This window comes from Oncorhynchus gorbuscha, linkage group LG03 (assembly GCF_021184085.1).
Source record: "Oncorhynchus gorbuscha isolate QuinsamMale2020 ecotype Even-year linkage group LG03, OgorEven_v1.0, whole genome shotgun sequence".
NCBI classification, from domain to species: Eukaryota; Metazoa; Chordata; class Actinopteri; order Salmoniformes; family Salmonidae; genus Oncorhynchus; species Oncorhynchus gorbuscha.
This window is the reverse complement of record NC_060175.1, coordinates 17,648,495-17,673,522: the sequence shown is the minus strand read 5'-3', so window position 1 is coordinate 17,673,522 and position 25,028 is coordinate 17,648,495. Positions and strand designations below refer to the sequence as shown.

Here is a 25,028-nt window from a genome sequence, read left to right as displayed (position 1 = left end):
TAAAAAATGCAGCAAAGCAATCTGTAATTCACCAAATTCCTAAGAACCTGCCCATCAGAGTTCAGCTTCAAAGGGGTGAAATGCTGCCCCCTCTTTTTACTGCCAACATTTACTCTTGTTGATTCTGCCCGAGAGGAGATGACCAGGCTTCTGAGAGACGCTGATGGTAGGGTTCACCTTTTCTATTTGACAGAAAAACGGACTGTCTTTTGTTGTCTAATAGAAAGGCTGAATTATCAGAATGGGATTTTGTATTGAATTTTCTGAAATTACAATGCAAACTGTTTACATTTTGCCCCTTTAATGGCTTATCATTGTAAAACTTGCATTTCGCAAGTCACAGCAGTCAGGCGGTTGTCAGGCGGTTGTCTGACTGCTGTTACAAGGGAAATGCATATCATCTCCTCTTTTGCTAATGTTGACGTTTTCAGTAGGTGCATTGAATATCCAGCTTTAATAAGCAGGAATAGAGGTAGATTGTTGATTTTAACACATGATGAAACTGCTTTTCAGTTATTATACAGTACAGATAAAATCTTTATATTTGAATTATTGTCCTGTATCCCGCCACTGACACTAAAACATAAAGTTCAGGGGTTGGAAACTGTTCAGGGAACAGAACCGAAAACCGAAAAATAAAACAATTTCCTGGAACAGAATCCGAACCATGATACGAAGGTGATCTATACTGTTGTGGAACAGGAACATTATTTTTAAAAGCATGGGAACCTTTAATAATATTATTTTACATTAAGGGATTTTTTTTTCAGTCCCACAAAAAAAGCAACAAGGTTTGTATGTAAAGCCCTCACTCTGTCACACATAAACGTATTCCAGTGTCTTTCTGCCAACTGGAAATCTTTGCCAGTGAGTGTGTGGGCAACCTGCCCCTCCCCATCTGGAGTGTGGTCTACTGTAGCCTACTGATGTTACTAGTGTGGTTCAGAAATTAGTGAGAGATTTTTTATTAGAGAAGATTGGATTCACTTTTTCAATCCTAGTTAGGTATACTATACAGTTCCTTCAGAAAGTATTCATTACCCTTGACATATTCCACAGTTTGTTGTGTTACAGCCTGAATTCAAAATAGATTCTATCTATGTTTTTGTTCTCAGCCATCTACACACAATAACCCATAAAGTGAAAACATGTTTTTATAAATTCTTGCAAATGTAATGAAAATGAAGTACAGAAATATCTAATTTACATACAGTAAGTATGCACACCCCTTTGCTATGACACTCCAAATTGAGCTCAGGTGCATCCAATTTGTTTTGATCATCCTTCAGATGTCTTACAACTTGATTGGAGTCCACCTGTGGCCAATTCAATTGTTTGACATGCTAGAAACACACCTGTTAAATCTTGTTAATTGTTAAGGCGAGGAACTCCACCCCCCCCCCCCCCTTTCAGCTGAAAAGGTGGCGCACGGAATGAAAAAATATTCTTTAGAAATATTTAACCTCCACACATTAACAAGTCCAATACCTCAAATGAAAGATAAATACCTTGTTCATCTACCCAGCATGTCAGATTTTAAAAATGTTTTACAGCGAAAACACGACATATATTTATGTTAGACCACCACCAAACCAAAGAAAAAACGTTGCCATTTTTTCCAGCAAAAGATAAAATCACAAAAGCAAAAAAAATCAATCACTAACCTCTTGAAAATCTTCATCAGATGACAGTCATATGACATGTTACACAGTACATTTATGTTTTGTTCGATAATATGCATTTTATATCCATAAATCTCGGTTTACATTGACGCCATGTTCAGAAAATCTTCCAAAATATCCGGAGGAATTATAGAAAGCTACGCCAGATAACAGATATACTCATCATAAGCTTTGACTAAAGATACATGTTCTACATATGATTAAAGATACACTGGTTCTTAATGCAACCGCTGTGTCACATTTTTTTTAAAGTTACGGAAAAAGCCTAACATTGCAATAATCTGAGACGGCTCTCAGACGTAACAATATTTCTCCGCCATGTTGGAGTCAACAGAAATACAAAATTACAACATAAATATTCCCTTACCTTTGATCTTTCATCAGAATGTAGTGCAAGGAGTCCTAGTTCAACAATAAATCGTTTTGTTCCATAATGTTCAATTCTAGTGTCCAAGTAGCAGCATCTGCTATCACTTTCAGCTCACATGCCCAAAAAATGACTTCTGGTCCTGGATAACTTTGCATGAAAACTTCCAAAAGACATATATTACAGGTCGAAGAAACTGGTCAAACTAATTGCAGAATCAATATTCAGGATGTTATAATCATATATATCCAATAACATTCCAACCGGATCATTTGTTTTCATCTGGGGCTGATTGGAACAGCCGAAGCACTCAAAGAGAAATGCGCATTCTCTTGCGACACCGACTACTTTCCCTCCCATTAGGTCAAAGTTCACAGCAAATGCTCCATTACACTTTCTACTGAATGAGGACATCTAGTAGAAGACGTAGGAAGTGTTTCCAGATCCATAACTTGTTGGGAAGGGAGGGGGCGATGACTTCAAAGTTGCCCCAACTTTCAGGATTTCAAAACTTGTTTGGAAGATTTACATTTACATTTAAGTCATTTAGCAGACGCTCTTATCCAGAGCCTGCCCTGTGAGTTCTGTTATACTCACAGACATAATTCAAACGATTTTAGAAACTTCAGAGTGTTTTCTATCCAATATTAATAATAATATGCATATATTAGCAATTTAGGACAGATTTTGATGCAGTTCACTATGGGCACACAATTCATCCAAAGTGAAAATACTGCCCCCTATCTGTAAGTGGTAAAAGGTCCCACAATTGACAGTGTGTGTCAGAGCAGAACCTATACCATGAAGTCCAAGGATCTGTCTGGAGATCTTCAAGATAAAATTTTGATGAGGCTTACAGTGCATTCAGAAATTATTCAGACCCCTTCACTTTTTTCACATTTTTTAAAATGTTACAGCCTTATTCTAAAATAAATTAAATTAATGTCAATCATCAATACCCCATAATGAAAAAGCAAAAAAAGGTTTTTAGAAATGTTTGCAAATGTATAAAAAAAAAACAGAAATACCTTATTTACATAAGTATTCAGACTCTTTGCTATAAGACTCTAAATTGAGATCAGGTGCACCCTGTTTTCATTGGTCATCCTTGAGATGTTTCCATTTATATTGGAGTCCACCTGGAGTCCACCTGTGGTAAATTCAGTTGATTGGACATGATTTCTAAAGGCACATGGCTGTCTAAATATAAGGTCCCACAGTTGACAGTGAATGTCAGAGCTAAAACCAAGCCATGAGGTCGAAGGAATTGTCCGCAGAGCTTTGAGACAGGATTGTGTTGAGGCATGTCAGAAGCATTGAAGGTCCCCAAGAACACAGTGGCCTCTATCATTATTAAATGGAAGAAGTTTGAAACCACCAAGACTCTTCCTAGAGCTTGGCCGCCTGGCCAAACTGAGCAATCGGGGGAGAGTTCCTCTGTGGAGATGTGAGAACCTTCAAGAAGAACAACCATCTCTACAGTACTCCACCAATCAGGTCTTTATGGTAGAGTGGCCATGCGGAAGCCACTCCTCAGTAAAAGGCACATAACAGCCCGCTTTGAGTTTGCCAAAAGGCACCTAAAGGTCTCTCAGACCATGAGAAAATGAGAAACACAATTCTCTGGTCTGATGAAACCAAGATTGAACTCTTTGGCCTAAATGCCAGGCATCATGTCTGGTGGAAACCTGGCGCCATCCCTACGCTGAAACATGGTGATGGCAACATTATGCTCTGGGGATGTGTTTCAGTGGCAGGGACTGGGAGACTAGTCAGGATCGCAGGAAAGATGAACAGAGCAAAGTACAGAGAGATTCTTGATGAAAACCTGCTCCATAGATATCAGGACCTCAGACTGGGGTGAAGGTTCACCTTCCAACTGGACAACGACACTAAGCACACAGTCAAGACAATGCAGGATTGGCTTCGGGTCAAGTCTCTGAATGTCCTTGAGTGGCCCAGCCAGAGCCCGGACTTAAACCCGATCGAACATCTCTGGAGAGACCTGAAAATAGCTGTGCAGCAATGCTCCCCATTCAACCTGACAGAGCTTGAGAGGATCTGCAGAGAAGAATGGGAGAAATTCCCCAAATAATAATATAATAATAAAGGTGTGACAAATCCTGTTTTTGCTTTGTCAATATGGGGTATTGTGGTGAGATGATTTAATCAATTTTAGAAAAAGGCTGTATTGTAACAAAATGTGGTTAAAAATCAAGTTGTCTGAATACTTTCCAAATGCACTATAAGTGTGTGGGTGTGTTTTACTGTCGGTCTGAACACTCTTGCAGACATCGCTCTCTCTCTCTTCTCATCGTTTCTCTACTCAAGGACCGTATTCATAAAGTTTTCCCAGAGTAGAAGTGTTGATCTTGGATCAGTTTTTCCTTTCCGGTCACAATGAATACGATTAGATGGACATAGGGCATTTGATCCTAGATTAGCATCTCCTACCCTGAGTCGCTTTTGCACAGCTTAGATACAGGGCAGAGTTTAATCAAACCTGCAAGGTGTCAGTTCACATGGCTCCTGGATCTGCAATAATATTGCTTAAAAAGTGCTATAGTTCACCCCTTAAAAACATTGGGCTTGGATCTCTGATGATATAATGTCTGTCTGTGATACTGTGTACAAGTATGCTGAGGGAAGTTTGCTGTTGTTTTTTCATGCAGTACAGTTAGTTTCTCATTGGACCAACGCTAAATAGGGATCTAACACTTTTATTATGTGTTAAGTTATGTTTTGAATTCTTATAGCAAGTCTTATAATGCACCATGAGATATGCACTATAAGCACATTCATAATGCATTATAAACAGGTGACTCATAGAAAGTTAGGAATATTATGTGCTTAAGCTACTATACAATTCACAAATTATTATGATGGATATCATATTGTTTTGACTGAGTTTAACTGCCATTAAGCCTTACCTGTCCATGCCAGGGTAGTGTGTAACAGGGTTTACCAGTGTGAAGACACTGGCACTTGATGGGAAGTATGTGAGTAATGCTGCTGACTAATGTTTGTCATGACATTGAGGCGCTGTGCTGCATTTCCATCATATTGTCCTCTCCTGCTCTGAGGGGAATATTATGGATCCTCCCTCCTTGTCTGTCCATTCATTTCTATCAGCAGTACCTTTAATATCACATTCCATGCAATGCCATTGAAACTGTTTGGAAGAGGATTCATGTATCAATATTTTTGACACAAACATGACATGGTGGTGTAAGTTGAGTTTGCAAACATTTCTAAAAGACTGTTTTTGCTTTGTCATCATGGGTATTGTGTGTAGATTGAGGGGGAATTTTTTTTTTTATCAACTTCAAAACAAGGCTGTAATGTAACAAAATGTTGAAAAGGTCAATGGGTCCGAATACTTTCCGAATGCACTGTATACAGTTGACGTCAGAGGTTTAAATACACTTAGGTTGGAGTCATTAAAACTTGTTTTCAACCACTCCACAAATTTCTTGTTAACAAACTATAGTTTTGGCAAGTCGGTTAGGACATCTACTTTGTGCATGACACAAGTCATTTTTCCAACAACTGTTTACAGACAGATTATTTCACTTATAATTCACTGTATCACAATTCCAGTGGGTCAGAAGTTTACATACACCTAATAGACTGTGCCTTTAAACAGCTTGGAAAATTCCAGAAAATTATGTCATGGCTTTAGAAGAATCTGATAGGCTAATTTACATAATTTGAGTCAATTGGAAGTGTACCTGTAGATGTATTTCAATGCCTACCTTCAAATTCAGTGCCTCTTTGCTTGAAATCATGGTAAAATAAATCAGAAAAACAATTGTAGACCTCCACAAGTCCGGTTCATCCTTGGGAGCAATTTCCAAACACCTGAAGGTACCACATTCATCTGTACAAACAATAGTATGCAAGTATAAACACCATGGGTCCACGCAGCCGTCATACTGCTCAGGAAGGAGATGAACGTACTTTGGTGTGAAAAGTAATAATAGGGTATTTTATTGTACCCAAATTATGGCGTGCCGTGTAATGGAACGGGGACGAAGACCAAAACAAACACTAGACAAAACACAGGGTTGAAACCCAGACAAAGGAGTGAGCAGTACCTCGAATAAATAACACAAGCACACAATGATTAACAATGAGACCCGTAATCATCTGCGCAATCCACAATGGCACGAAAGCCAAAACGCACAGCACAGGTGTTCAAACGAACCAACAGACATTGTTACAATAATGGACAGGACACTGGTAAACCAAGGGCACACTTATACAATCACTGGGAATAGGGGCCAAGTGTGTGTAATGAATGTTCCGGAGGGATCCGTGACACTCTGATTGGGTGACTCTGTTGACGGACAGGTGCTGTGGCCAGTCCCCTGGTGAAACAGAAACTCAGAAGCCAAATCCTGAAGAGGACGGAGCAGGCCGCCCTGGAGACGACCGCCTCCAACCCCACCAGAAACACGCCCAGGAGTTACAGGTGAGAATCGACCCAGGAGAGACATTGATTAAAGTTTCTACTTTAAAAAATGTATGATTGTGAGAGAGAGAGAGAGCTGTGTGTGTCCACTCATGAAAATATACTGTTATTAGACTCCCATGCCTTTGGTGGAACTATCAACTTTTTCTTCTCACCTATGCAATCCTGTCCCACAAATGATCCTCATAAGGGATGAAATTAAGACAAATGTACCTCTAAAACAATCTAGATAGGCCTGAGTGACTCAGTAGATTAGGTGATAGATTACAGCCTGACTGACTGGCCTGAGTGACTCAGTAGATTAGGTGATAGATTACAGCCTGACTGACTGGCCTGAGTGACTCAGTAGATTAGGTGATAGATTACAGCCTGACTGACTGGCCTGAGTGACTCATTAGATCCGGTCGGTGGTCACCAACCTTTTCTGAGTCAAGATTACCTTCCAAGTCAAAAAGCAAGCCAAGAACTACCACTCAGATTTTTTTAACATGACTTTAAAAAAAACATTAACCTAATAAAAACTCTTCTATAGGAATGACATTTGTGAAGTAGGCCTAATACTTTATCACAGCATATTGACTAAATGTATGGCCTGACAATATTGTTCTTCTCAGACTTTATTATATTTCAAAACTCAAGCTTTGATAACAAAATAGATCAGTTGGTGTAGCACTTGCAAGGCACTGCTGAGCATACATTTGAATAATTTATAACAATTAGCTGTTAGTTTTATTTTACTGGACTGATGGTACTGTACCTGCATCTGATTGTTATGGTGCGTTCAAGACAACTGGGAACTCGGGGAAAAAGAGGTCAAATCATGACGTCAGTGAACTTCAGGTCGGAACGTCGGAGCTTTAGAAAGATGCCAACGTTTCCGAGTTGTTCAAAACCATTTTCCCCAGTCGGATCTCATTATTTTCAGAGTTCACAGTTGTCTTGAACACGACATGAGTCTCAGTGGAGGGAAGAAGAGAGCAGCAAAGGGTTCGGGTCTCATGGTCACTGCTCTTTCCTTTTTCCCCTCTGTTGAGACTGACAAGAGAGAGGGAAACAGTCTTCCACCTGATGCCGTTAACTTGAGTAGCACCGCATCTGCCTCAGGCACAAATTAATATTGCTCCTATGACCAGAGAAAGTCAAATACTCGTCGATATTAAAATAGACGAGCTGCTAATAATAATTCAAACGCAGGGCATCGATACACTTGGCTACTCATTCATTGCAGCTGCATCTTGAGTGGAAGTAGAGAGAAGCACATTTTCTGTTTTGTAATGGTGTTGAATAAAAACACTGCTGACAGCGCTGAATAAAACATGAACTCAGTCGTAAAAACAGCAGCTGTTTGATGTATTCTTTCACAGTCTCTCTCTGGTCATGGTTTTAAATGTTATTTAATCTCACACAGACTAGTATCAAACTTTACTGTGGCCAGGGTCGTAGGTAGGTGGGTAGCTGTAGGTAGGCACGGTGATTTAGATCAGAGCTATCTGATTGGCCAGCACAGTAGGCCCACATGATTTAGCCACAGATCTCCCATTCCACCGGGTCGGCGGAGTTTGTCTTTTCAGACAAATGAAAGGGTACAGAATGGGAACACTGCTGACCCGGTACTACCAACAGAGCAACCCAGAGAAAGAAAAAAGGAGCACAAGCTTTTCTACAGAAATGTTTGGTGATCCACTAAGAATACCTTGAAGATCGTGATCGGCCGTTTGGTGACCACTGGATTAGATGATAGATTACAGCCTGACTAACTGGCCTGAGTGACTCATTAGATCATGTGATAGATTACAGCCTGACTAACTGGCCTGAGTAACTCATTAGATCATGTGATAGATTAGAGCCTGACTAACTGGCCTGAGTGACTCATTAGATCATGTGATAGATTAGAGCCTGACTAACTGGCCTGAGTGACTCATTAGATCATGTGATAGATTACAGCCTGAGTGACTCATTAGATTAGGTGATAGATTACAGCCTGAGTGACTCATTAGATTAGGTGATAGATTACAGCCTGAGTGACTCATTAGATTAGGTGATAGATTACAGCCTGAGTGACTCATTAGATTAGGTGATAGATTACAGCCTGAGTGACTCATTAGATTAGGTGATAGATTACAGCCTGACTGACTCATTAGATTAGGTGATAGATTACAGCCTGAGTGACTCATTAGATTAGGTGATAGATTACAGCCTGAGTGACTCATTAGATTAGGTGATAGATTACAGCCTGACTGACTCATTAGATTAGGTGATAGATTACAGCCTGAGTGACTCATTAGATTAGGTGATAGATTACAGCCTGAGTGACTCATTAGATTAGGTGATAGATTACAGCCTGACTGACTCATTAGATTATGTGATAGATTAAAGCCTGAGTGACTGGCCTGAGTGAAGCAATATTTTACAATACGATTGTTTACTGTCCATTTTCATCAACATTATTTTTGAGGCCACCAGTAATAGAACACAAAACAATAGACACTTAGCAATGGTTATTTAACATTTTGGTGGATGACTCTCAACTGACTGTCTTGGTTGCATAGGGAACTGGCCCCAGATCCTGACATGCCCCCAAAGCCTCACATGGTGACCCCTGTTGTCCATCATCCACCATGTGACCAACGCAAGGACACACCCCTCAGAAGAACAGGTGAGACATTTTGTAGATTGTACATTTACCCGTTCAGATTGTTTCCCGTTCTCACTATGGTGTCATCAGGTGACATTGTAAACAACATGCGGTCGACTCCTGACAATGGTTTGGGTCTGCCATGAAAGATGTGCTAAACCAGAGCAAAGCAGTGCTCATCTAGGATCACTTTAACCGTTTAGAACATAATTAATCAGATTGCATGAACAGGGATATGATACTACAGTAGTTCAGCATTCCTACTCTGATAGTTGTTGGGTGAGTTATGTAGTTAGATACATGTTAACACACATCTACTGAACACTGATGTAGAGAGAGACAGAGACAGAGTTCAGAGGGGGGAGACACCAAGCCTAGAGGGCAACAGAGAGAAAGAACAAGAGAGTGAATTACTAGACAAAAAGAGAAAGAAAGCATGAAAGAAAGACCAAAAGTTAGTTACATAACTAAAGTACGTGTAAAACAAACCTTTTGTGAGAATGTCAGGCATGTCTGTCTTACTGACTGGGGGGATGAATAACATACGGACATAGTGTGTATGTCATTTTCCTCTTAGAGGAAAACCGTGCTGACGCGGGCAGCCGCCGCTCAGGAGGACTGTGAGCTCTCGTTCTCCTTGGCTGACTTGAGTAAGACATTTAAGCATGTTAATCTTAGCAAGGCTGCCAGCCCAGACGGCATCCCAAGCCGGGACCTCGGAGGGTGTGCAGACCAGCTGGCTGGAGTGTTAATGGGCATATTCAATCTCTCCCTATTCCAGTCTGTTGTCCCCACTTGCTTCAAGATGTCCACCATTGTTCCTGTACCCAAGAAAGCGAAGGTAACTGAACTAAATGACTATTGCCCCGTAGCACTGACTTCTGTCTTCATTAAGTGCTTTTCGCATACTGCCCCAACAGATCCACTGATGATGCTATCTCTATTGCACTCTACACTACCCTTTCCCACCTGGAACAACTATACGAGAATGATGTTCATTGACTACAGCTCAGCGTTCAACACAATAGCACCCTCCAGACTCATCACTAAGCGAAGGACCCTGGGACCGAACACGTCCCTCCGAAACTGGATCCTGGACTTCCTGACGGGTTGCCCCCAGGTGGTTGTGGTTGGCAACAACATCTCCGCCATGCTGACCATCGCCACGGGGCTCCTCAGAGGTGCTTGGTTAGTTCCCTCCTGTACTCCCTGTTTACCCACGACTCTGTATCCGCTACCATCATTAAGTTTACTGACGACACAACGGTGGCAGGCCTGATCACTGACGATGATGAGACGGCCTATAGGGAGGAGTTCAGAGACCTGGCAGTGTGGTGCCAGGACATCAACCTCTGCCTCAATGTCAGCAAGACAAAGGAGTTGATCGTGGACTATAATAATAATAATATATGCCATTTAGCAGACGCTTTTATCCAAAGCGACTTACAGTCATGTGTGCATACATTCTACGACTACAGAAAACGGAGTGCACACCACGCCCCCATTCACATCGACGATGCTGTAGTGGAGAGGGTAGAGAGCTTCTTCTGTGTCCACATGACTAAGGATATATCATGGTCCACTCACACCAACACAGTCATGAAGAGGGCTCAACAATGCCTATTCCCCCTCAGGATGCTGAAAAGATTTTGCATGGGCACACAGAACCTCAAATACTTCTACAGCTGAACCATTGAGAGCATCTTGACTGGCTGCATCCCCGCCTGGTACTGCTTGGCATCCAACCGTAAGGCTCTACAGAGGGTACTGGAATAGGGAGAGATTGAATATGCCCATTAAACCTCCAGCCAGCTGGTCTGCACATCCTCTGAGGTCTGGGCTTGGGATGCCGCACAGCCCATAACTTGGGCCGAGCTCCCTGCCAACCAGGCTCTCTATACCAGGCGGTGTCAGAGGAATGCCCTAAAAATGGTCAGATTCCAGCCATCCAAGTCCTAGACTGTTCTCTCTGCTACCGCATGGCAATTGCCAACAGGACCCTGAACAACTTCTACCCTCAAGCCATAAGCCTGCTAAATATACTGAACAAACATGCAACAATTTTAAAGATTTTGCTGAATTACAGTTCATATAAAGAAATCAGTCAATTTAAATAAATTAATGAGGCCCTAATCTATGGATTTCACATGACTGGGCAGGGGTCCAGTCGATCAGAATGAGTTTTCCCCCACAAAAGGGCCTTATTACAGACAGAAATACTCCTCCGCATCCCCCTCCATATGATCCCACAGGTGAAGGAGCCGGATATGGAGGTCCTGGGCTGGCGTGGTTACATGTGGTCTGCAGTTGTGAGGCTGATCGAACGTACTGTCAAATTGTCTAAAACGACATTGGGGAACAGAAATTAACATTACATTTTATGGCAACAGCTTTGGTACAGAGGTAGCTATTTTCTATTTTTCTGGGCCTGTACGTAAGCATTTCACTGTTAGTCTACACCTGTTGTTTATAAAGCATGTGACTATAATACAATTTGATTTGATTAGATGTGATCAGTTGCAAAGATAGTAGGCATTCCCTCTTTCCATTTCTATGAGTGAGGACTACAGTAATAAGGAGTGGTTCCTACTAACTGTACACTATGTCAACTGAAGTTCAATTACAATGCCATTATTTACCTGTATTACCCTAGCAGCGTTGGCTATTTCGCAGCTACACACCCCTCAGTCATCTGCTTCTTTTGTCTGGGCCAAGCCGCTCGCTGATTGATCATGTAGTTAAGCCTATTGTGCTAGTTGCCAAAATAAAGATGAAACTTTAGTGTTTTGTTCTGTCGTGCTGTTGAAGAGCTTTGATAGGGTTTTGTTATGTACTGTAGAGGATTTATGATAGAACATTATGGATCTGTAGCCATTTTGATTTGCCTAAATTGATTGTGCTCAGCTTTTATGCATTCAGCTGACTGTTTTGTTGTGTACTGTCTAAGGATGTGTTAGAGAAATGTCCTGAATTGGCCAAACTATTAACATCCATTTGTATGTTGTGTCTGTGTGTACGTGCTCGCGTGTGTGTTTGTGTGTGTGTGTGTGTGGGTGCGTGTGTGTGTGTGTGTGTTCAGCTTCTGATCCCCTCCTGAAGGTGAGAAGTAAACTGAAGAAGCACATCAACTCCAGGCAGAACCCTCTCCAACGCAAGACCAGCACCCCGCCCACAATCAAGCCCAGAATGCCGGATACTCTGGGTACTTCTGCCTTGTTGTGTCCACTGTCTATCAAAAAAGCCTCTCATTTAATTTTATCTTAGTGTTCCTCCTTCCTGATGCTGTACAGCCCCAGTTGTTTTGCCCCAGCCTAGCACTAACATACCTGGGTTGTATTCATTAATGAGCACAGCGGAAAAAGTAACACGCGTTTCTTATTGATAGAGTTCAGTGTGTCAAATCGGAGGGACTATTGTCCGGGCCTCTGGCAGTCTCTATTGTGGTGCCACAGGGTTCAATTCTTGGGGTGCCACAGGGTTCAATTCTTGGACCAACTCTCTTCTCTGTATACATCAATGATGTCGCTCTTGCTGCTGGTGAGTCTCTGATCCACCTCTACGCAGACGACACCATTCTGTATACTTCTGGCCCTTCTTTGGACACTGTGTTAACAACCCTCCAGACGAGCTTCAATGCCATACAACTCTCCTTCCATGGCCTCCAATTGCTCTTAAATACAAGTAAAACTAAATGCATGCTCTTCAACCGATCCCTGCCTGCAACTGCCCATTCGTCCATCATCACTACTCTGGACGGTTCCGACTTAGAATATGTGGACAACTACAAATACCTAGGTGTCTGGTTAGACTGTAAACTCTCCTTCCAGACTCGCATCAAACATCTCCAATCCAAAGTTAAATATAGAATTGGCTTCCTATTTCGCAACAAAGCATCCTTCACTCATGCTGCCAAACATACCCTTGTAAAACTGACCAGCCTACCAATCCTCGACTTCGGCGATGTCATTTACAAAATAGCCTCCAATACCCTACTCAATAAATTGGATGCAGTCTATCATAGTGCCATCCGTTTTGTCACCAAAGCCCCATATACTACCCACCACTGCGACCTGTACGCTCTCGTTGGCTGGCCCTCGCTTCATACTCGTCGCCAAACCCACTGGCTCCAGGTCATCTACAAGACCCTGCTAGGTAATGTCCCCCCTTATCTCTCACCATAGCATCACCCACCTGTAACATGCGCTCCAGCAGGTATATCTCTCTGGTCACCCCAAAACCAATTCTTCCTTTAGAAGGACCACCATATCTCTCTGGTCACCCCAAAACCAATTCTTCCTTCCAGTTCTCTGCTGCCAATGACTGGAACGAACTACAAATATCTCAGAAACTGGAAACACTTATTTATTTATTTTGCACCCCATTATTTCTATCTCTACTTTGCACATTCTTCCACTGCAAATCTTCCATTCCAGTGTTTTACTTGCTATATTGTACTTACTTCGCCACCATGGCCTTTTTTGCCTTTACCTCCCTTATCTCACCTCATTTGCTCACATTGTATATAGACTTATTGTTCTACTGTATTATTGACTGTATGTTTTGTTTATTCCATGTGTAACTCTGTGTTGTTGAACTGCTTTGCTTTATCTTGGCCAGGTTGCAATTGTAAATGAGTTCTCAACTTGCCTAACTGGTTAAATAAAGGTTAAATAAAAAAATTAATTAAAAAAATGGCGAAGTTCAGGTACACACACAGTTCAATTTATTATCCTGATTGGCTGTCCCTCTCTTCCGTCCTGCAGACTCCTCCCCCAGCAGCAGTACATGTAGCACTCCAGTGTCTGGGTGCAGCTCGCCCAATGACAGCCTTCTCTCGGACAGCCCACTTACTACCGGACTAACCCACGTGGTGAGCCCCTCTCAATCCCCCTCTCTCCTCCCACCCTCTCTCTCCTCCCACCACCTCTCTCCTGCCACCACCTTCTCTCCTCCCACCACCTTCTCTCCTTCCACCACCTTCTCTCCTTCCACCACACTATACTCCTCCCACCCCTTTCTCTCCTCCCACCCCCTCTCTCTCCTCCCACCCCCTCCCCCCCCCTCTCCCCCCTCTCTCCCCCCCTCCTCCCCCCACCTTCTCTCCTCCCCCCACCTTCTCTCCTCACACCACCTTCTCTCCTCCCACCACACTATAGTCCTCCCACCCCCTTCTCTCCTCCCACCCCCTCTCTCCTCCCACCACCTCTCTCCTCCCACCACCTCTCTCCTCCCACCCCCTCTCTCCTCCCACCACCTTCTCTCCTCCCACCATCTTCTCTCCTCCCACCACCTCTCTCCTCCCACCACCTTCTCTCCTCCCACCCCTTCTCTCCTCCCACCCCACCCCCTCTCTCCTCCCCCCACCCCCTCTCCTCCCCCACCTTCTCTCTCCCACCACCTCCCCCACCCCCTCTCCTCCCCCCCTTCTCCCCCCCACCTTCTCTCCCCCACCACACCTTCTCTCCTCCCCCACCACCTCTCTCCCCCACCCCCTCTCTCCTCCCATCCCCTTCTCCCTCCCACCCCTTCTCTCCTCCCACCCCCTATACTCCTCCCACCCCCTTCTCCCTCCCACCCCCTCTCTCCTCCCACCACCACACTATACTCCTCCCACCCCTTCTCTCCTCCCACCCCCCCTCTCCTCCCCCCACCTTCTCTCTCCCCCCACCTTCTCTCCTCCCACCACCGTTCTCCCACCACACTATACTCCCCACCCCTCCCCTCCCACCCCCTCTCTCCTCCCACCCCCTCTCCTCCCACCACCTCTCTCCTCCCCCACCTTCTCTCCACCCATCACCTTATACTCCTCCCACCCCCTACCTCCCACCCCCCTCTATCCTCCCATCATCTCTCCTCCCACCCCCTAGATTAGAAGTGTTCAATCCCCTGAGTCAATACATGTTAGAATCACCTTTGGCAGCCTTTGGCAGCGATTACAGCTGTGAGTCTTTCTGGGTAAGTCTGAGATTTGCAAACCTGGATTGTACAAATGTTTTTTTTAATTCTCAAGCTCTGTCAAGTTGGTCTTTGATTATTGCTAGACAACCATTTTCAAGTCTTGTCATAGATTTTAAAGCCGATTGAAGTCAAAACTATAACTAGGCATCATTCAATGTCGTCTTGGTAAGAAAATCCAGTGTATAGTTGGCCTAATGTTTTAGGTTGTTGTCCTGTTGAAAGGTGGATTTGTCTTCCAATGTCAGCAGACTGAACCAGGTTTTCCTGTAGGACTTTACCTGTGTTTACCCATATTCCTTTTCTTTTTAATCCTAAAAACTCCTCAGTCCTGAACGATTGCAAGCATACAGTACCCATAATATGATGCAGCCACCACCATGCTTGAAAATATGAAGAGTGGTACTCAGTGATGTGTTGTGTTGGATTTGCCCCAACATAATGCTTTGTATTCAGGACACACAGTTCATTTCTTTGCACATTACTCTGCTGCTACAACAGCCTCCATTCTTCTGGGAAAGCTTTCCACTAGATGTTGGAACATTGCTGCAGGGACTTGCTTCCGTTCTGCTACAAGAGTATTAGTGAGGTTGGGCCTTGATTTAAGGCGATAAGGCCTGGCTCCAATTCATCCCGAAGGTGATCGATGGGATTGAGGTCAAGGCTCTGTGCAGGCCAGTCAAGTTCTTCCACACCGATCTCAACAAACCATTTCTGTATGGACCTCGCTTTGTGCACGGGGGCATTGTCATGCTGAAACAGGAAAGGGCCTTCCCCAAACTGTTGCCACAAATTTGGAAGCACATAATCATCCACAATGTCATTGCATGCTGTAGCATTAATATTTCCCTTCATTTGAGCTAAGGGGCGTAGCCCGAACCATGAAAAACAGCCCCAGACCATTATTCCTCATCCACCAAACTTTACAGTTGGCACTATGCATTGGGGCAGATAGCGTTTTCCTGCATCCCCCTGGAAGTATTTTCCGTGGAGGGTCACATTAGAATATATTTTTGCCATCGCGGGCCAGAATCATATTACAGGATTATACATCATGTGTATGACTGTGTTGATATCTACTGTAAATCACGTCCAGATATGCTACTTATTTTACATTTTAACATCAACAGAAGTAAACCACATCCATGTTCTCCTTTTTGTAGTATTTTCATGATTAAACATACAATAAACTACACGCAGGGAAAGTACACTGTGCATTCAGCACCACGGACAGAACTCTTGTTAACGGGTTGCACAAAAACACAAGAAAGAGAGAGAGCTCAACATGACATTTCAACTACTCAATCAGTGTGAGGAGTGAAGTCTCTGATGGGCATTGACTAGAGCAGTGAAGTCCGGTATAGTTTCTGACGTCACTATGCGCTGGATTGCTGAGAGGTGAGAGTCAGTAAGAGATGAGCTGTGCCTTAACTTATATTTCATCACTGAAAATGTCTGTTCACATACATAGGTTGACCCAAACAGTACAAACATCTTCTGAGCATGACTCCTAATCTTTGGAAAGTTTTGTTCATGCTGAGATGCATAGAACCTCGTCAGTGACATTGTTTTGAATAGTTCTCCAATCACTGCAGGTCAGTGGGAGACTTATCCACATTGAAGGTGAAAGGAGAGGAAACACAACAGCATGTCATATTCCTCAAAACTACGAGAAAACACTGTTAAAAGCACACAGCAGAGATGTATACTTCTCCCGCTTGTCATCTGATAGGGAACAGACTAGTAGTATCGGAAGGTGCGTGAGATTGTTGGCTTCTACTTGGCGAGTCAGGAGAAGTAATTTTCCCTTGAAGGCTTTGACAAGGCTGTACATCTGATGTGCAAAAAGGCCCTTCCCTTGTAGTTTGTAATTCAGTTCATTCATGAGGGCCGTGATGTCCACGTTGAAGGAAAAATCAGCCAGCCAACCATTCTTTATCTTGCAGTTGAGGGAAATCAACATATTTTTCTTTCATTTGCAAAAACTCATCAATCTCCGACTTCAGGTCCCACACCCTTTTAAGCTCCTTCCCGAAACACAGCCATCTCACATTTGTGTGGTGGGGAGATCTGCATGACCCGACTCTGTCTCTTCCAACAGTCAGACAAACTGCCTGTGGTTTAAAGATTTTGCTCTTATGAAGTTTACCACTTTAGTGACTGTATCCACAACCGGCTCATTTTCAGAACACGTTTGAGAGCACCACCTGATGAAAAATGCAATGCAGGAAATTAATTTTCTGATCTGGGTTCAGCTCAGCTATTTGATCTTGCATCCTTTTCAAAAGGACAATGTTTTTTCCTATCAGGTTTGGGCACGAATCAGTGGTCACACTGGATATATTTTTAAAACTCAGTCCCAGCTTTGCCACACACTTATTAACCTCCTCCAATAAATCTTTGCCTGTGGTTGTGCTCTTCATTGACTGCACTGAAGCTCCTCTGTCATTTCACAGTCTGGGGTTATGACCTCGTAAGAATACCAACAGCTGTACCGTGTCACCTGCATCACTGCTCTCATCCAGGGCCAAGGAGAAATAGGTGAAATCCTTTACCTTGTCTTTCAACTGTTGTTCCATATTCTCTGCAATGTCCTCAACACGCCGTGTCACTGTTCGTCTAGACAGGGAAACATTTTCAAACAGCTCTTCCTTCTCAGGGCAAAGTATTGCTGCAGAGTCAATTAAAAACGCTTTAATGAATTCGCCATCAGTGAATGGTTTGCTATGTTTAGCAATTTAGTGGGACAGTACATAGCTAGCTCTTGCAATTCCATCTGCTGAATGCAGTTTTGTGAAATGTCCTTGCTGCTTTTGCAACTGAGAATGCCACTCTTTAGATGCCCACCGCTCAGAAGACATATTCTTATGTTTCTCTGCCTGCTTCGTCTGGAAGTGTCGGTACAAGTTGTAGTCTTTCACAACAGCGATGCTCTCTTTGCACACAAAGCACACAGCTTTCCCTGATACCTCAATAAAGACATGTTGATGTCCACTCTTGCTGGAAACCCTACATTCATTGTCTGTTTTCCTTTTCTTTGATATCTTTGAAAAACTTTTCTTTGCACAATTTCTAGCTAACTACTATTTGTAACTGTGACGTGTGTATCTCAAATTCTATATGTCATCTGAGCATGATTCCCCGGGCCATACTGAATCAGGTCGCGGGCGGCACACAGCCCCCGGGCCGTACTGAATCAGGTCGCGGGCGGCACACAGCCCCCGGGCCGTACTGAATCAGGTCGCGGGCGGCACACAGCCCCCGGGCCGTACTGAATCAGGTCGCGGGCGGCACACAGCCCCGGGCCGTACTGAATCAGGTCGTGGGCCGCACACAGCGCCCGGGCCGTACTGAGCCCCCAGGCCGTACTGAATCAGCCCCCGGGCCGGACTTTGCCCTGGTCTCGTCCCATCGCTGCAGCTTCCGTACGGACCCGGGACAGGCGAAGGTCGGAGCCATGCTTCCTCTGAAACACGACCCCGCCAAGCCGCACTGCTTCTTGACACACTGCTCGCTTAACCCGGAAACCGTCTGCACCAATGTGTTAGAGAAAACACCGTACAGCTGGCGACCGAAGTCAGCGTGCCGCCACAAGGAGTTGCAAGAGCGCGATGTGAGAAGGACATCCTGGCTGGCCAAACCCTCCCCTAACCCTGACGACACTGGGCTAAACCCTCCCCTAACCCTGACGACACTGGGCTAAACCCTCCCCTAACCCTGACGACGCTGGGCCAAACCCTCCTCTAACCCTGACGACACTGGGCCAAACCCTCCCCTAACCCTGACGACACTGGGCTAAACCCTCCCCTAACCCTGACGACACTGGGCCAAACCCTCCCCTAACCCTGACGACACTGGGCTAAACCCTCCCCTAACCCTGACGACGCTGGGCCAAACCCTCCCCCTAACCCTGACGACACTGGGCTAAACCCTCCCCTAACCCTGACGACGCTGGGCCAAACCCTCCCTAACCCTGACGACACTGGGCCAAACTCTCCCCTAACCCTGACGACACTGACGACGACACTGGGCCAAACCCTCCCCTAACCCTGACGACACTGGGCTAAACCCTCCCCTAACCCTGACGACACTGGGCTAAACCCTCCCCTAACCCTGACGACACTGGGCTAAACCTCCCCTAACCCTGACGACACTGGGCCAAACTCTCCCCTAACCCTGCACTGGGCTAAACCCTCCCTAACCCTGACGACACTGGGCCAAACCCTCCCTAACCCTGAAACCGTCTGACGACGCTGGGCAGAAACCCTCCCTAACCCTGACAGACGACACTGGGCCAAACCCTTCCCTAACCCTGACGACGCTGGGCCAAACCCTTCCCTAACCCTGACAAGGAAACCCTCCCTAACCCTGAGACGCTGGGCTAAACCCTGAACCCTGACGAGCTGAAACCCAAACCCTCCCCTAACCCTGACGGCTGGCCAAACCCAAACCCTCCCCTAACCCTGACGACGCTGGGCTAAACCCTCCCCTAACCCTGACGACACTGGGCTAAACCCTCCCCTAACCCTGACGACGCTGGGCCAAACCCTCCCCTAACCCTGACGACACTGGGCTAAACCCTCCCCTAACCCTGACGACGCTGGGCCAAACCCTCCCCTAACCCTGACGACACTGGGCTAAACCCTCCCCTAACCCTGACGACGCTGGGCCAAACCCTCCCCTAACCCTGACGACACTGGGCCAAACCCTCCCCAACCCTGACGACACTGGGCCAAACCCTCCCCTAACCCTGACGACACTGGGCTAAACCCTCCCCTAACCCTGACGACACTGGGCTAAACCCTCCCCTGACGACACCTAAACCCTCCCCTAACCCTGACGACACTGGGCTAAACCCTGACGACCCTGGGCCAAACCCTGACCCTGACACTGGGCCAAACCCTCCCCTAACCCTGACGACACTGGGCTAAACCCTCCTCTAACCCTGACGACACTGGGCCAAACCCTTCCCTAACCCTGACGACGCTGGGCCAAACCCTTCCCTAACCCTGACGACGCTGGGCTAAACCCTCCCCTAACCCTGACGACGCTGGGCCAAACCCTCCCCTAACCCTGACGACGCTGGGCCAAACCCTCCCCTAACCCTGACGACGCTGGGCCAAACCCTCCCCTAACCCTGACGACGCTGGGCCAAACCCTCCTCTAACCCTGACGACGCTGGGCCAAACCCTCCTCTAACCCTGACGACGCTGGGCCAAACTCTCCTCTAACCCTGACGACGCTGGGCCAAACCCTCCTCTAACCCTGACGACGCTGGGCCAAACCCTCCTCTAACCCTGACGACGCTGGGCCAAACCCTCCTCTAACCCTGACGACGCTGGGCCAAACCCTCCTCTAACCCTGACGGCTGGGCCAAACCCTCCTCTAACCCTGACGACGCTGGGCCAAACCCTCCTCTAACCCTGACGACTGGGCCAAACCCTCCTCTAACCCTGACGACGCTGGGCCAAACCCTCCTCTAACCCTGACGACGCTGGGCTAAACCCTCCCCTAACCCTGACGACGCTGGGCCAAACCCTCCCTAACCCTGACGACGCTGGGCCAAACCCTCCCTAACCCTGACGACGCTGGGCCAAACCCTCCCCTAACCCTGACGACGCTGGGCCAAACCCTCCCCTAACCCTGACGACACTGGGCCAAACTCTCCTCTAACCCTGACCCTCCCTCTAACCCTGACGACGCTGGGCCAAACTCTCCTCTAACCCTGACGACTGGGCCAAACTCTCCTCTAACCCTGACGACGCTGGGCCAAACTCTCCTCTAACCCTGACGACAAACTGGGCCCTGAAACCCTCCTCTAACCCTGACGACGCTGGGCCAAACCCTCCTCTAACCCTGACGACGCTGGGCCAAACCCTCCTCTAACCCTGACGACGCTGGGCCAAACCCTCCCCTAACCCTGACGACGCTGGGCCAAACCCTCCTCTAACCCTGACGACGCTGGGCCAAACCCTCCTCTAACCCTGACGACGCTGGGCCAAACCCTCCTCTAACCCTGACGACGCTGGGCCAAACCCTCCTCTAACCCTGACGACGCTGGGCCAAACCCTCCTCCTCTAACCCTGACGACGCTGGGCCAAACCCTCCTCTAACCCTGACGACGCTGGGCCAAAACCCTCCTCTAACCCTGACCCTGGGCCAAACCCTCCTCTAACCCTGACGACGCTGGGCCAAACCTTCCCCTAACCCTGACGACGCTGGGCCAAACCTTCCCCTAACCCTGACGACACTGGGCTAAACCCTCCCCTAACTGGACCTGGGCCAAACCCTCCTCTAACCCTGACCACCTCATGGGTCTCCCAGTCGCGGCTGGCTGCGACACTGCCTGGGATCAAACCCTGATCTGTAGTGATGCCTCTAGCACTGCGATACAGTGACTTAGACCGCTGCGCCACTCGGGAGGCCCTCCTCCACCAAACTTTACAGTTGCCACTATGCATTCTCCAAACTCAGATTCGTCCGTCGTACTGCCAGATGGTGAAGCATGATTCGTTACTCCAGAGAATGTGTTTCCACTGCTTCAGAGGCCAATGGTGGTGAGCTTTACACCACTCCAGCCGAGCCAGATGGGCGTGAGCTAGCCTAGTGGTTAGAGCGTTGGACTACATGGTGATCTTAGACTTGTGGAACAGGCAGTTAACATTTCCCAGGCCGTCATGAAAATAAGAATATGTTCTCCTTGCCTGAAATAAAGTTATTTTGGCATTGACATTGATCTTAGACCCAGAAGCTCCCAATGAACAGTTATTTTGCTGACATTGCTCCCAGAGGCAGTTTGGAGCTCGGTAGTGAGTGTTGCAACCGAGGACAGATGATTTGGAGATTGCATGGCTGTGTGCTCTATGTTATACACCTGTCAGCAACGGGTGTGGCTGAAATAGCTGAATCCACTAATTTGAAGGGGTATCCACATACTTTTGTATATAGAATGTTTTAATTGAATAAGGGCTGATTGAATAACATGGCAGTGGTGTACAGTTGTCCATCTCTCTCTCTTCAACAGGCCTGTTTAAAACATTTGGCCACCTGGCTGTACTGTGCCATGAATATTAGATTAGTGTTCAACTGACATGTCCTTTTCAGTTTCCAATATTTTTCACCACTCAGATTTCAGCAAACTGATGCTTTTTTCTGCTCTTACACTTATACTAAAGGAATGAAACAGTCAATCTATTCTAACAGACATTGAAACCTTGAGGACTGAACTTTGATAACCCGGCAGTTAGTAATTGAGTGCACCACTACCTACTGGAATTGAATCAAGTTTAAATTACTATTGTTTTTTGAGTTAACACTACCCAATTGATTTAGTGTGTTTAGCAGTTATGTTTGAATGTTTTGTGTTTTCCGGACCTCCCTCCCTCCTTCAGGCTCAGAGGTTGCTACTCCAGGATGGTACGCTGGCCCACTTCATGGTGCCCTGCTCCACTGCCCTGCCGAGCATCAGCACCGGGCTTCCTGGCCATGGTGATTGGGAAACGGGTAGTTATCAGAGGGTGGCCAGGGTACTGCCCCAGGTCTACCTGCCCATGGAGAGACACAGTGCTGCCCATCATCACCTCCAGCCCATGTTCATCCTGGAGCCCTCAGGACTGCTGCATACACAGCTAGTCACTGGTGAGACACAAACAGATATAAATACACACACACACACACACACACACACACACACACACACACACACACACACACACACACACACACACACACACACACACACACACACACACACACACACACACACACACACACACACACACACACACACACACACACACACACACACACACACACACACACCTGTAGTCATCCTGGAGCCCTCAGGACTGCTGCATACACAGCTAATCAAATACACACAGAGCGACACCGCCCTCTATTGACCATATGACTGAATGACACTTCATCCACTCATCAAACTGATCTATTTCATGGTTACCCAGACTCATCAAACTGATCTATTTCATGGTTGCCCAGACTCATCAAACTGATCTATTTCCTGGTTACCCAGACTCATCAAAGCCTAGTAGTTAGCGCGTTGGGCCAGTAACCGAGCGGTTGCTGGATCTGCCCCTGAACAATTTATCAATCAAATGTGTTTATAAAGCCCTTCTTATATCAGCTGATGTCACAAAGTGCTGTACAGAAACCCAGCATAAATCCCCAAACAGCAAGCAATGCGGGTGTACAAGGCAGTTAACCCACTGTTCCCCGAGCGGCTGTCATTTTAAATAAGAATTTGTTCTTAACTGACTTGCCTAGATAGATTAAAAAACATTCCCACAACAGTCTACTTCCTCTCTAGTCATTTTCTTATTTTTTTTGTCAAACATGATGATCCTGATGTCTGTCTGTCTCTCTCTCTCTCTCTCTCTCTCTCTCTCTCTCTCTCTCTCTCTCTCTCTCTCTCTCTCTCTCTCTCTCTCTCTCTCTCTCTCTCTCTCTCTCTCTCTCTCTCTCTCTCTCTCTCTCTCTCTCTCTCTCTCTCTCTCTCTCCCCCTTCTCTCTCTCCCCCTCTCTCTCTCTCTTACTCTCTTTTGCTCTCTCCCTCCGTCTATCCCTCTCTCTGTCCCTTCACTTTCTTTCTCCCCACCTCTCTCTTCCTCCAGTGCGAGGTCTGAACCCAGGCCTTATCCAGTACCCCTCCTCCAGACTGGAAGCCCTGGCCACCTTGGGTCCCCACAGGCCCCTGGGTCGGACCCGGTCTGAGCCCCCACTGCCCTCTCACCAGCAGCACCAGCTACTGCAGCAGAACCACAATCTGCTGCTGGAGAGACTCAAACAAAACACACACCTGGACCAGGTTAGAAGGAGCACAGATTGGACACACTCACACACACACACACACACACACACACACACACACACACACACACACACACACACACACACACACACACACACACACACACACACACACACACACACACACACACACACACACACACACACACACACACACACACAGTACAATACATATATCTACATACTGCATAATAGTTCTAGTGAGACATAAAGAAGAAGAGTGAAGACTAACGCATGATGACCTTTGATCCTGTGAGAAGCCTCGTCTCACACAGATCTCCTCGGAGGACATGGACCCAGCGGAGATCAGGTTAGGGGAGGAGGATGGATATCAGAGAAGTAGACAGAGTGGAACCAGCAGCTCTGAGTCAATGTGGGACACAGAGTATACATCCTCACGAGACAGCCATGGGGAACATATCAGGAAATGCACACCTCTGGTGAATCAGGTACACGATCTCACATGCACACACACACACACACACACTGTAATGGCTGTAATGGAATGAATTGAACGGTATCAAAGATATGGAAACCACGTTTGACAATGTTCCATTTAGTCCATTCCGCCATTACATTGAGCGCATCCTCCTATAGCTCCACCCACCAGCCTCCTCTGATATGCATGCATGCATGCGGACGCACACACACTTACAACACACCTGAAGCGCTACCTAGGTCATACAGAAAATTATTCCATTAGTCCCACTCCCAACTACAGCTTCAGTTCAGACCAAGTGTTTGGCTCACCAATAGAGGGCACCATAGAATCACAGCTCAGCTCTTAGTTGCCTGTTTTATGTCATTGCTAAAGTAATGGGTAAACAAATAAACAAACAAAATAATAATACTCATCTTTTCTCTCTCTCTCTCTCTCTCTGTTCTCCCGTTCCTCTCCCTTTCTCCCTCCATTCCTCCCTGCTTCTCCCTCCATTCCTCTCCCTTTCTCCCTCCATTCCTCCCTTTCTCCCTCCATTCCTTTCCTTTCTCCCTCCATTCCTCTCCCTTTCTCCCTCCATTCCTCTCCCTTTCTCCCTCCATTCCTCCCTGCTTCTCCCTCCATTCCTCCCTGCTTCTCCCTCCACTCCTCCC

General features: G+C 46.2%; 1 protein-coding gene across 3 annotated transcripts in view; it reads left to right on the top strand.

The window, feature by feature from the left end:
- LOC124027051 (histone deacetylase 7-like) overlaps positions 1-25,028 on the top strand; it is a 98,653-nt gene that overhangs the window by 44,838 nt on the left and 28,787 nt on the right. For 2 of the 3 annotated variants that reach the window (XM_046339613.1, XM_046339608.1), the window contains exons 4-11: positions 6,403-6,523; positions 9,073-9,179; positions 9,940-9,999; positions 12,238-12,360; positions 13,922-14,028; positions 22,505-22,751; positions 23,741-23,934; positions 24,197-24,385. In XM_046339613.1, coding sequence (XP_046195569.1) covers positions 6,403-6,523; positions 9,073-9,179; positions 9,940-9,999; positions 12,238-12,360; positions 13,922-14,028; positions 22,505-22,751; positions 23,741-23,934; positions 24,197-24,385 — 1,148 coding nt within the window. The remainder of the gene's footprint in view (positions 1-6,402; positions 6,524-9,072; positions 9,180-9,939; positions 10,000-12,237; positions 12,361-13,921; positions 14,029-22,504; positions 22,752-23,740; positions 23,935-24,196; positions 24,386-25,028) is intronic. The other variant, XM_046339618.1, reaches the window with a different exon arrangement.